A 14,880-nucleotide genomic window follows, 5' to 3' on the forward strand; every position below is an offset into this window, starting at 1 on the left:
TTTTTATTCATATAAAGGACTTCACTGGTGCCCCGATTTTGAACTTCCAAAATGCAGTTTAAAATCAGCTTCAAAGGGCTCTAAACGATCCCAGCCGAGGTAGAAGGGTCTTATCTAGTGAAACAATCTGTCATTTTTTTTCGAAAAATAAAAGTCTGTATACTTTTTAAGCACAAAAGCTTGTGTAGCACAGGCTCTGGGATGCGCGTCCACGATGTTACGTACTATTGATCCTGAAAGGTTTTCCTCAAAAACCATAACTTCTTCACGACTGAAGACAGAAAGACATGAACATCTTGGATGACAAATTATTTGTGAATTGTTGTTCTGGAAGTGGAGTTCTCCTTTAAAGTAGTCCATGTGACATCAGTGGTTCAAGCTTAATTTTATGAAGCTATGAGAATACATTTTGTGTGCGAAGAATACAAAAATAACTTTATTTAACAATTTCTTCTATTCAGTGTCAGTCTTCGACACGTTCATGAGAGTGGGACCTGAATGTAACAGTTTATGCAGGGTCAGAAAGCTTTCGGATTCGATCAAAAATATCTTAATTTGTGTTCAGAAGATGAACGAAGGTCTTATGGGTTTGGAATGACATGAGGGTGAGTAATTAATGACAGAATGACAGAATTTTAATTTTTGGGTGGACTGTCCCTTTAAGATTTTCAGAACAAACTGTTCATGAATAACGATTACAATCCACATTTGCAACAGTGATGTTTTCTATGGTTTACCATGATAAAAGTAGCAAAAGCATGTGGAGAAATGCAATGGGGTCAAAATGCAGTGAAATTAACATTTATATTCTACCCTGGACCACAAAACCAGTCATAAGTAGCATGGGTATATTTGTTGCAATGGCCAAAAATACATATTATGGGTCAAACTTACCGAATTTTTTTAATGCCAAAAATCATTAGGATATTAAGTAAAGATCATTTTCCATTAAGATATTTTGTAAAATTTCTACCGTAAATATATTAAAACTTAATTTTTCATTAGTAATACACATTGCTAAGAACTTCATTTGGATCATTTTAAAGGCAATTTTCTCAATATTTATATTTTTTTCACCCTCAGATTGTAGATTTTCAAATAGTATCACATTTTTGTCCAAGCAAACCATACATCAATGGAAAGATTATTTGTTCAGCTTTCAGATGACGTATAAATCTCAGTTTCAAAAAAATGACCCTTGTGACTGGTTTTGTGGTCCAGGGTCACACATAATATCCACTAATCTTCTTGAATTCACCAAAAATTGCAAGTTACAATCCATTTACCTTTAAAATGTGATGTATTTCTGAGTGACAAAAATATATAATATAAAAAAATCCACTTGGACTTCATTGGATTGTGAAAAGTAGGGAAAAACATACTAGAATGAGCCAGTCCAAATACAAAATAGCTATTAGGCTATTGGTTAACATTATCCAATAGCCTAAGTGACCTAAGTGATGCACTAATAAATCATTCGAAACAGTCCAGGAATGTGTATTTAAAAAGTAAACAGGCTCTATTTTGATTTCATATTGACTGTAAGTTCAGTAATATCAGAGGGATCGAGATCATAAATGTACACTGGTGCGTAAATGCACGTCTATATCTAGTCTTCAGCTATCACACAACACGATACCAGTTTCATCAAAGAAACTCTGAGATTGTCAGGTGGTGAGAGAATGCAAGCCATCATGCTCAGCTGCACACTGTTCATTGTTCGGCTTCAGCATCTGTTTACAGCTCAGCGGCGGTTCCTGCGCAACGCATCAGGTGGAGTGAATTGGACTTCGGGCAGGATGCGCCTGGCTCAGCCCTGTTCATTAACGCTGCTATATCGGGCTCCAGCTATCAATGCAGGAGCGCAGCGAGCAAAAGGCATCACCGCACGCCTGCTCGCGACTGAAATTACAGCCGCCTCCAACGGCACACCAGAAAAGAACATTAAACCCAGAGAGACGCGCACCAACAGACCGAGCTGACAAGTAAATTGTTTCTGAAGCAGCAGGCAAAGGAATATGCGGAAAGGAGGGGGAATGAAGGGAGATGAGAAGGAGGGAAGGTAAACAAGTGAGGAGAAGGAATCATAACGGACAGGAGTGTGAAGCAATAAAGAGGAAAATGGTTGAATAACAGGGTGATTTGGCGAGGTATCATCCTGGCTGATGTGAATTAGGGAGAGAAAGGCTAGATACGGAGATACAGAGGGCCAAAGAGAGCTCGATGCAGAAGTCAGTCATGATGAATTGCGGGAATAAACCAGGCTTTACAGGGAACATACAATATGCTGCTAATGATGAAAAAACTGAAGACATGCTCGCTTAGGTGTCCTTAGGTTAAAGTGTATGAGATGGAAAAGAGGGTTTTAGATGAAGTGAAGCTTTAGAGTACGGAAACCCATCTTGAAAAAAAATTCAAAACAAGGTAATTTCAACTTTTTATTACAACTGTGTGTTCCCTATGAAGTAAATTACGAGATATAAACTCGTAATTCTGAGAAAAAAAGGCAAAACTGTGAGTTTATATCTCACAATTATGACTTTCTTTTTCAGAATTGCAACTTTATTTTTTAGAATTGTGACTTTTTTTTTTAGAACAGCGACTTTAGATCTCTCAATTCTGACTATTTTTCAGAATTGCAACTTTATTTTTTAGAACTGCAACTTCATTTCTCAGAATTGCGACTTTATTTCTCAGAACTGTGACTTTATTTCAGAATTGTGACTTCATTTCTCAGTTATGAATTTATATCTCAATTCTGACTGTATTTTTCAGAATTGCGACTATTTCTCAGAATTGCAACTTCATTTCTCAGTTATGAATTTATATCTCAATTCTGACTGTATTTTTCAGAATTGTGACTATTTCTCAGAATTACAACTATTTTTCAGAATTGCGACTATTTCTCAGAATTGCGACTTTATATGAGAACTGTGACTTTATTTTTCAGAATTGTGACTATTTCTCAGAATTGCGACTTTATATGTGAACTGTGACTTTATTTTTCAGAATTGTGACTATTTCTCAGAATTGCAACTATTTCTCAGAATTGGGACTTCATTTCTCAGAATTGCAGCTATTTCTCTCAATTATGAATTCATTTTTCAGAATTGCAACTTAATTTCTGAGAGTTGCGAATTAATGTCTCTCAGTTCTTACTGTATTTTTCAGAATTGCGACTTTATTTCTCAGAATTGCGACTATTTTTCAGAATTGCGACTTCATTTCTCAGAGTTATGAATTTATATCACAATTCTGAAAAATACAGTCAGAATTAAGATATAAATTTATAACTGAGAAATTAACTCACAATTCTGAAAAATAGTTCTGTTTTTCAGAATTGCAACTTTATATAAGAATTGTGACTTTATTTTTCAGAATTGCGACTTTATAACTCGCAAATTTATATCACAATTCTGAAAAAAAGTCAGAATTGCAAGTTTATATCTGACAGTTCTTACTTTATAACTCATAATTGTGAGTTTATATGTTGCAAAAAATCGTCAGAATTATGGCAAAAAGTCACAGTTACTTTTTAAATTTTTTATTCAGTGGTGGAAACAGGGTTCCATATTAGAGGAATAGTTATGCACACAATAAATATTTAGATTTGTCTTAGTTTTTCACTCTCATTTAATTTCAAATTCACATGACTTTTTCTTCCGTGAATCACACAATTTTTTGTGTGATTTTTTTCTATATAGTATCGTTCAAAACTTTAAGGTTAGTAAGAAGACTGGAGTAATCATGCTGAAAAATCATTACAGTGCATTACAGTAATAAAATACGTTAAAATATATCACAGTAAAAAATATTTATTTTAAATTATAATAATACACTGTAAAAAAAAGTTAGAAAACTTAGAAAAGTAAGTGTTTGTGCTGCCTTAAAATTTTAAGTTTACTCAACTCAAAATTCACGTAGTACAACTTAACATTTCATGTTGACTTAAAATTTTAAGGCAGCACAAACACTTTTTTAAGTTGATTTTTTTTTTACAGTGTTAATTTTACTGTATTTTTGATTAAAAAATGCTACCTTGGTGAGCCAAAAAAAAACAACAACTTCAAAATGAACAATAGAAGTGGTTTATTTGCCTCCATAAGACAATATTACGGTCTAATGTGGTCAAATCGAACTGCATAATGCTTAGAATATAGTGCATGTGTCATATGGACCTTTTTATGGCATAATTTATTGTGTGTTTTTGTCCTTTTGAAGATTTATAGCACCAGTCTCCTTTTACTTTGATTATATGGATAAGACCGGCCAGGACAATAACTTTCCTCTAAATCAAGAAAGTCATGTGGGTTTGGTGCAACACGAGCCTAAGTAAATGATTTTAGAGTGAACTGTCTCTTTAAAAGCTCAGTGGCTCCATTATGACTCATACAATTTAATGCATCAATTGTCAAAACCATGATAAAGGAACAGAAGATAGCAGTCTCTGACTGATGCCTGTCGTTTATCTTGAAATCCTCCTTTCGTTCAACATTATTCATCATTCACCTGAAATACAGAACCATTTGATCTGACAATCCCTTGAATGGTGTCCATCACACAAACAGACAGCTCATCATACGACTGGAAATACAGACGAGACGAGAAAAACACACCAGAGCCACATGGGAAAGGCACATAAGCCTGCAGTGCAGAATACAAAAGTCAGAATGTTTCTGTGCAAGTGTTCCCATAATAACTGGGTACAGGTGCAATTAGTAGGCTTATGCGTCTGTTCCACATAGCATCAGAAACTGGGAATAAAAGCACAATGCACAAGGCTCATGCACGCTTACCTGGAACCAAAGGACCCTCCGACAGCTCCGAATGGACAAACTGCAGCAAGGTGAAAATGATGAAGACTCTGGCGCCTGACCATGTGACCTGCATGATTCTTACAGTGCTGGCATCCCTGGGTGTCTCCGAGATTAATCTGGACAAACAAAGAGAAAAACAAAGGAATTAAATGATGGGAACTTCAAATATATTTGTGGATGAGATAAACGATGGTTCAGTGAATCTTTGACTTAAGATTAGTTGCAAGGTTTTTATAGTCAACTAAAACCATAAACCATTTTCGTTACCTGAAATAAATATAGCTTATTTACTTGTATTATTTTACATTTTCATTTAGTTTAACAAAGACTAAAATAAAACCAATAAATAAAATAAAAATGACACAACAAAAAAACTAAAACTTAAATTTTAATTTTAAACTTTAAAATTAAAGTGAAAACAAAACACAAAAATAAAATTGAATACAAAATATTAACAAAAATTGCATATCAAAGATATAATAGCAACATCGGTTGGTGGTCAATTATACATTAGCTGGTAAATATACCTTTAAAAATATTTTTATTTTATTTTATTTTATTTTATTTTATAAATGCCAAAGCATTGAATCAAAACAGAAAATGTAGTTATTCAGAAGACTGAAAGATTAAAACCCATTTTCTCATGTACCAGACTTATTTGGATCAATGCTCATGGCTGATATGAAATATCATGCCGAGTAGGAATATTGCCTGTTGGTTCAAAATGAATCTGTTGGTAATTCTGACCAACCATCTGCAAAATACAAGTGCACTGAGATTGCATGCCAGCCCAGCATGATCTGAAACCTAAAATCAAAGAGTTAGCATCACATTCTTTGGACGCAATAATGTTTTTCAGAGCTGATCAGAACACGCATGACAAAACACAAGTGATCCAGAAATATGAAATGACTTTTAGTGGTAAATCTGTTGCAAAGCATGAGATTTTGATCATTTATCTTGCTCAACCCAAAATCGCTTTTGATTTATTGCACACTTACAAAATAATATAAAATAATAAAATAAAATAAAATAAAATAAAATAATAAAAAATAAATAGAACAGAATAGAATAAAAAAATAAAAAAACACTAAATAAAGGAAAAGAAAAAAACAAATAACAAATAAAATAACAAAAAGAACAGAATAAAAATTAAAAAAACAAAACAAAATAAAATAACAAAAAAATAAAAAAAAAATAAAATAGAACAAAATAAAATAAACAGAATAGAATCAAACAGAATACAAATAAAACAAAGATAAATATAAGAATAAAAAATAAACAAACTAAAATATAAAATAATAATAAAATAACAAATAAAATACATAAAAACAAAAAACAAATAAAAAATAAAAATAAATGAATAGAATAGAATAGGACAAAAAATAAAACTAAAAGGAAAAGAAAAAATAAAAGAACAAATAAAAAAATAAATAGAATAGAATAGAACAGAATAAAAATAAAACTAAAGGGAAAAAGAAAAAATAAAAGAATAAATGAAATAAAGCAAACAAAATGAATAAAATAAAATAACAAAATAAAAAACAAATAAAATAAAATAAATAGAATAGAATAAAAATAAAATAAAATAAAATAAAATAAAATAAAATAAAATAAAATAAAGAACTGCAAAGGTAAATACTGAACGTTTACTTTATAGACACCTCTGCTTTTCTAAGACACTTCATAATTCTCTTTAACCATAATGGCTTGTTTGTTGTAGACACTGTAAGCTTGTTGACAGAAAGGCTTTTTCTTCTCTTATCATAGGACGCACAGTAAACATTCTCCCTGTCTCCATTTAGACCGTTTCCTGGCCACGGTGCTGAAACGGCGGTGCTATCTGATTGGAGCAAGCGGCCGTCTCATTGTCACACTCGTACCTTATCGTCCTTCATTTCCCCTAGTGTTCTGGCAGCCTGATAGAATTATTGCGCCTAACAATTGCATAATTTGCATGCCATGATGACAGACGCATTTACTACGGACGGAGTTGCGTTTATTTTTCGGCTCTTGCCGTTTTTTTTCCTCATTCACAAAACACTCAGGTCCGCTTCCTCCAAGTATTCTGTGGTGGACACAGGAGGGTCGGATTGAATTCTTCCAGATAATTGTGTCAGATAGGCAGCCGAAAGCGTCTTTCACAAGCGATCAGATAAACACCCAATTACCAGCGGTGAGATGCCACTGTCGGCGGGGCAGAGGAGGTGCACAACACCAAGATGGCCTCCTCACCTGACACTCTACGCCAATGAGTTTAGGCAGAAGAGACGGCTAAGAGTAATTATTCAATTCTGCTGATTAATGAATGCAACCATTGAAGATAATGGAAGATTTATGTGTAGCACCTCCTCTTTCCAAATTACATGCACATGGATTGGGCCAATCAGCAACAAACAGACCTGAGCCTACAAAATCTCTTTTCTAGCCTTTTCTCCAGTTTATCTTTGCAAACGCATACTTATTTATGAGCAAGAGTACATGTATGCAAATGGGAAACGTAGAGCTGAAATCGGAAACGTTTCAGAGAAAGTGCCGTGTCAAATTCAAGCCTGAATGAGTCATCCATTATCTGTCATCAGGATAATACATCACTATGGATCAACATTTAAAGGAAGAGTTCATAAATAAATATATATATATATATATATATATACATATTAAAAAAAGTTATTTAATTATATAAAATATATAACATTATTCAATATTAAACTATTACATTTTATTTTATAACAACTAATTATTTGTGTGTATATTTTTATTTTATATTTTCACATCATGCCATATAATACTGTGTAATAAGATATTCAGAACATAACAATATTAAAAAGAATATTTAATTTTACATTCAAATTTAATTTAAACTGAAATCTTGAAATATGTTAACTACTAGTCCATATAAAACATAATTACACTGTAATAAAATAAATGCAAATCTAATGAGATAATTAACAACAACAACAAAATAAATATATATATATATATATATATATATAATAAATGTAATAAAATAAATGGAATCTAAATGATTATTATTATTATTATTATTATTAAAATTAAATTAAATTTAAATATATAAGTTAAAATGTCTTTAAAGTTAAAATACATTACATTAAATTTATTTTTATATGTACAAAATAAATTATTAAAGATAAAATGTAAAAGGTAATATAAAAATGTACTACAGAGTTAACTTAAGGTTATAAAGAAATAATGTAATGGCACAATTTAAATAATAATAATAACAACAACAACAACAACAACAACAACAACAACAACAACAACAACAACAACAACAATAATAATTATTATTATTATTATTGTTATTTCATTTAAATTTAATTATATAACTTGTATTTAATGTAAAAATTATTTTAGGTTATATACATAAATTAAATTATAAAAAATAAAATGTAAAAAATAATACAAAAATAAAATGTGCTAGGTTAACTTCAGATTATAAAGAAATGTAATGAGAACATTTAATTATTATTATTACTACTACTACTACTAGATTTGAATGTTAATATATAACAAAATGTATTTAATGTAAAAAAATATTTTAAGTTATACATAAGATCATAAAGAATTAATGTAATGAGACACTATTTATTATTTTTTTTCTTTATTTTCTTTATTTAAATTTAATAACATAACTTAAAATGTAATGTAAAAATATATTTTAAGTTATATACATCCAATTAAATTATAAAATATTAAATGTGAAAGTTAATAAAATTAAGATTAAGATTGTAAAGAATATAAATAAATAATATAATAAGAAAATTTAAATATTAATAATAATAATGGTACTAATAATAATAATATTTCAAATTTAAATGCAATGATATAACTTAAAATGCATTTAAAGAAAAATATATATTTAAGGTTTTATACGTAAAATTAAATTACAAATGGCAAAACATAAAAGGTTAAATAATAAACAGAAAAAGTCCTGGAAAGTTAGCTTAACATTACAAAAGAACTAAATGTAATGAGACAATTTATTAAATAATATTTATGCATTTATTTACTTACCGACTTACTTACAATATTGAAAAACTATGTAATCTCTCATGAGGCTTTAATTTAACCCAAAGTGTTCAAAATGGAGCAAAACATGACTCAGAATATCCTGTTCATCTCATCATGACCACAACCCTGTCTCGTCATTATATCAGTCATCTTGCCGTCTAAACGTTGGCCTTGCACATTAGAAATATCCATATCTGTCAGTCACTAGTCTACAACCAGGGCCAAACCTCATCGACTCACTGTAAAACAGTACTCAAATGGAAAAAACAAACGAAGAAAGAGCAAAACAACAAGAAAGAGATGAAGACATTTCAGTCTTGAAAATGGCACAACAAGTGCTTTCCACACAAAAACTATGGCCTTTTGGTGTTCCCGTCTCCTTTCTTCCTCTGCTTCTGGAGTTTCTTTGTTGTAGTGGGCGACGTGAACAAAGTCAACACCCGTCCCGACCCTTCATGTACTGTTTTGAGGTTTGGCAGAGACCGACTAAACTGTCATTTCCTTTACACGCCGCTTTCATTTCGAACATGACATGACACCATTTCCACATGAATAGGTCTCCTCACATCTCACGAGGGGCGTCTGGCGTGTTAAAGGTGGAGGCATATAGCAGGTAAATTATCGCAGGAAAGTGTTCAGAGGGCTCCGAGAAATCAAATGCACTTCAAATTACCTCTGACAACACCCACTGTTCCTTTCAGCTTAATCTTGCGCCTTTCATCTTCCAATTTCTGCCTTTGGAGCTCTCTGTAACTTCAGCCCAGGGAGCCAGATGCTACGAGAGCCGGGGAGGGGAAGGAAAGAGACAACAAAGGCAGGAGACTGATCCTGCCATGCAGACGAATAACAAAAAAAACAAAATCATCCTCCATTTCTGAAATGGTCATCTCATGGTATGAGATGCGCAATATTGCTATCGTTATCTTTGCCCAAAGCTCCCCATGGACCACCGTGCTTATTGGGAGGGTGGCTAGAGGTTGCAATTAGCCTGACCGAGACCTTTTTAGGGGAATAATGCAATGCACCGACAGGAGTGTGCAATGCAAGCCATACAGAGCGGAGCGGTCTATAGTGGCATGCTTTCGTATTCACTCCTTGTTCATGCTACATTGTGCACTATCTGGACGACGCAGATGCCGTCCCCTGGGACTACAGCCAGGACAGTGAGTAAACACATATTCGCCTATTGTTCATGATTTCCAGGCATTTCTGCAAAACCCACGGCGCTGCATTTCCACCGGCCGTCCCTTCTCGCTGTTCATTAATTTGAAAGCAGGCTGTCTGGATTGGGTAGCATTTAATCACATATAGGAGCCGCGGCCTGGAGGCAAACACAAATACTTCAACATAAGCAAGGGTGGGCACTTTAATTGAGAATGCCTTTAATAGTACTGGATTTGAATTGAGCTGTTTAAGATGAAGATTTGGGGGTAATTTAAACGCAAAACTGTCATTTCTGCAACAATGATTGGTCAGCCAAATAGATGGACAAACCCAAAAATCATAGCATTGGTTGAGTAAATGTTGTTCTGTCAACCTGGTCAGGATGCTCAAACAAACATAAACATAAATATAAATATAAATATGAAAAAAGAGTGTAAATATGTTTATATGTAGGCATATAAATATACAGTATATACAAATATACAAATATAAAATACAATAAACAAATATATGATATATAAATAAATTAAATATTTGACATGAAAAATGTAAAATATAAAAAAATATATATATTGATATATTTTAAATTAATAAATAAAAAAATATATAAATATATAAAATATCATTTATATAGTATATTTTTATATAATTTATATATATACACACAGTATATACAAATATATAATACTATAAACATGTAAATATATATATATCTATATATATATATATATTTATATATATTTACTTCTATTATAATTATTATCTAGTGTGTGCATATATATATATATATATATATATATATATAAAAAATTTAAGGAGTATTAATTATTTTAATACATTTATATGACATTATCTAGTGTGTATATTTATTTACATATTTATTTACTTACATAGAAGTTTTCATATTCTTAACATTAAATATCCTTCAAATAAAGTAATTTTTAAAGCGGAAAAAGCACAATGCGTTGTCATGGAATGCTCTAATTAAAATAATTAATTAAATATATAAATAAATAATATATTTATATAAAATTTATATAATAAATATTCTATATTTTTGTATAAATATTTTATTTTACATAAATATTCTATATATTCTACATATTCTTAATTAAATATAATTCAAATCAATTATTATTATAATTTTTTTCAAAAAACCACAATGCATTGTCACGGAATGCTCAAATGAAAATAAATAAATAAACAAACATACACATCATTTATATAATAAATAAGTAATATTTAATATTTTATATAAATATTATACATAGGTGTGTGTTGTGTGTGTAATATATATATATATATATTTTTTTTTTTTTATTGTGAAAAATTAAAAATAAATAAATAAATAAATAAGTAATACATAATTTATATAATAAATAATATTCAGTATTTCATTTTACATTAAAATTCTACCTATTTGTAATATATATATATATATATATATTTTTTTTTTTTTTTTTTTTTACATTTCTATTTAAAATCACTTAAATTGAGTACATTCCTCTTGGAAAGTCCACATCTTTCTGGCCAATTTAATTTCAAGTCACATTAATGGATTGACACTGAATAAAATCTTAATTTTTCCCAAACCTAAAACAAACAACATGGGTAATTTACCCATTTATCGTTTCCCCATCCACTCTTAACTATACCATAACTTACTGTTTTTAACGCATTTAATCAGTAAGTTCTGCAACATCCATTAACGTCCGAAAAATGCTCTAACAAAAAGTGATGCAGTAAACCTCTCAAACAAGATGCTGGCATTCAATTTCCATGCACACTCTCCAACAAGCCCACTGAATAAATATCAAACTGTTCGAACAAACACAATTTCATGCTCAGACATTCAGCCTTTCGATTATTGTAATCCGTTATCAGCATGTGAGGCCAGTGAAGCTCGTGCGGCTCACGGGGCATGGAGATGAGTTTGGAGGCGGGGGGAGACGCTTGTGATCTAGAGCTGCTGAATCATGTGCCACGACCAGTCTTCTGGCAAAACTGCCCCTCAAAAAGCTGTTGAATAGACGAATTCGGATAGCGGGCTTCATTACATACTACAAACACGCCGTCTGTGTCCATTGTGGGAACGCAGTCAAGTGAGAAAGCAATGGAAAAGGAAAGAACGAGGCTTTGGACAATCTCCTTAAGTGACTGCTCAGCTGTTTTGCAGAGTCAATGTCATGTTTGTTATGGATGGCGCAGTTCGGCTCGCTCCACGCAGTAAAGATGACGGACAGGGTTTAAACGTCCCGTGTTTACAGTGCATTAATATTTCTGCCACTTCATTACAATAAAAGGATTAACCTGCAGCTTTGCCTTGCGGGAACTCCACACCGCCTCTTCCTCTCAGTGTATATTAGCTCCTGTCGGCCAGCGGGAGAGCGCACACTAATCATGATGTGCTTGCACATGCTATGCGAGCGCACGCACACTCATTCTCATTCTCAAGCACCCATTTCTCACGCTCTCGCAGGACCGTGCAGAGAAAGATGGAAGAAGGGCAATGCGCTATGAATCTTGAGTGCAGCCTAACACAGTGACAGCCCTTTGCTTACAAAACCAAGGTCAGAGATGTCAAGCAGGCTGAGAGTGTTTTAACTTGGGTTGAAAGTATGGAAATGTTTTTAAAATTCGAAGTGTTTTTTGCTAAGGCAAGCATCTACTGTTTATACTTTGAACAAACCCCTATATGTAAGTATTATAGTTTGGCATGTAACTGCTGGCGCTGAGGACATGAATTGTGCAACTTGTTCAGAGAAAGTGTGCAATTACTCTTCCAAGCCATGAAAGGCTACACTGTAAAAAAAAATAAAAATAAAAATAATTAAATTAAATTAATTTAAATTTTAAAAATACATAAATTTAAATAAAGAAATAAAATATTAAATTTGAATAAATAAACAAACAAATTATGTTTATAATTTATGTGTATATATTAATTCTGTATATGTTTCGAATTATCTAGTGTGTGTAATTTAAATGTAATTTTATAAAAAATTTAAAAAAAAAAATAGAAATAGAAATATATATTTAAATTATAATTTATTTATTTATTTATTTTGCAGTGTGTCTTTTCACCTTCATTTCATTGGCTGATATTGTATATTTAATTGTGGTTGATGTTATATTTAATTTCATTTAATTTCTCCAATTGTAACACTTTTAACAATGAAAAGTTTTCTGTTATTTAACATAACATTTGTATTATTTTATTCAAAATAGAAATACAAATAACAGATAGATAATGTGTACATATATGTACATATGTGTATATATATAAAAGGTTTTTTAATTTATATATACAGTCATGGCCAAATATATTGGCACCCTTGCAATTCTGTCAGAAAATTGTTCCAATTGCAAATGTTTTGGTATTTATATGCTTATTGTTTTTGTTTGCACTGCAACAACACAAAAAAAAGAGAAGAAAAGTCAAACTTGATAAAATTTCACACAAACTCAAAAATGGACTGGATAAAATTATTGGCACCTTGTCAAAATTGTAAGAAATAATTACTTTTCAAGCATGTGATGCTCCTGTAATTTGTATTTAGACACACCTGTGGCAAATAACAGGTGCGGGCAATATAGTAATCACACTTGCAACCAGTTAAAATGGAGAAAAGTTGACTCAATCTTTGTGTTTTGGGTCACACTGAGCATGGAGAAAAGAAAGAAGTGTAAAGAGTTGTCTGTGGATTTGAGAGAAAAATATTGTGGAAAAACATAGACAATCACAAGGCTACAAGTCCATCTACAGAGATCTTAATGCTCCTGTGTCCACTGTGTGCAATATCATCAAGAGGTTTACAGCCAATGGCACTGTCGCTAACCTCCCTGAACGTGGACGGAAGAATTAATGAAAAATTACAATGAAGGATTGTTCGAATGGTGGATAAAGAACCCTGATTAACTTCCAAACTAATTCAAGCTGATCTGCAGACACAGATCAGGGTACAACAGCGTCAGCCCGCACTATCCGTCGCCATCTGAATGAAAAGGGACGCTATGGTAGGAGACCCAGGAGGACACCACTGCTGACACAAAGGCATAAAAAAGCAAGACTGGAGTTTGCCAAAACTTACGTGACAAAACCACAATCCTTCTGGGAGAACGTACTGTGGACAGATGAGACAAAGTGAAGCTTTTTGGTAAAGGACATCATGGCACTGTTTACAGAAAAAGAAATGAGGCCTTCAAAGAAAAGAACACCCTACAGTCAAACATGGTGGAGGCTCAAAGATGTTTTGGGGTTGCTTTGCTGCTTCTGGCACTGGATGCCTTGACTTTGTGAACGGTATCATGAAATCTGATGATTACCAAAGAATTTTGTGGCGCAACGTAGTGGCCAGTGTCAGAAAGCTGCGTCTCCACCAGAGGTCATGGGTCTTCCAGCAGGACAATAACCCGAAACACACTTCAAAAAGCACTCAGAAATGATTACAAACAAAGCACTGGAGAGTTCTGAAATGGCCAGCAATGAGTCCAGATCTGAATCCCATAGAACACCTCTGGAGAGATCTCAAAACAGTAGTTGGGAGAAGGCATCCTTCAAATCTGAATGACCTGGAGCAGTTTGCAAAAGAAGAGTGGTCCAAAATTCCAGTAGAGAGGTGTAAGAAACTCATTCATGGTTACAGAAAGCGACTGATTTCAGTTATTTTTTCCAAAGAGGGTGCTACCAAATGTTAAGTAAAGGGTGCCAATAATTTTGTCCAGTGCATTTTTTGGGTTCTGTGTGGAATTGTATCAGATTTGACTTTTCCTCTCTGTTTTTTTGTGTTGTTGCAATGCAAACAAAAAAAATAAACATGTGAGTACCAAAGCATTTGCAACTGCAACAACTTAAAGCAAATTT

General features: G+C 32.2%; 1 protein-coding gene across 2 annotated transcripts in view; it reads right to left on the minus strand.

The window, feature by feature from the left end:
* robo1 (roundabout, axon guidance receptor, homolog 1 (Drosophila)) overlaps positions 1–14,880 on the minus strand; it is a 343,575-nt gene that overhangs the window by 304,736 nt on the left and 23,959 nt on the right. For both annotated transcript variants that reach the window (XM_051128853.1, XM_051128852.1), the window contains exon 2: positions 4,797–4,933. In XM_051128853.1, the coding sequence (XP_050984810.1) occupies positions 4,797–4,890 (94 nt within the window). In that variant the 5' untranslated portion in view covers positions 4,891–4,933. The remainder of the gene's footprint in view (positions 1–4,796; positions 4,934–14,880) is intronic.

Source organism: Labeo rohita, chromosome 15, assembly GCF_022985175.1.
Source record: "Labeo rohita strain BAU-BD-2019 chromosome 15, IGBB_LRoh.1.0, whole genome shotgun sequence".
NCBI lineage: Eukaryota > Metazoa > Chordata > Actinopteri > Cypriniformes > Cyprinidae > Labeo > Labeo rohita.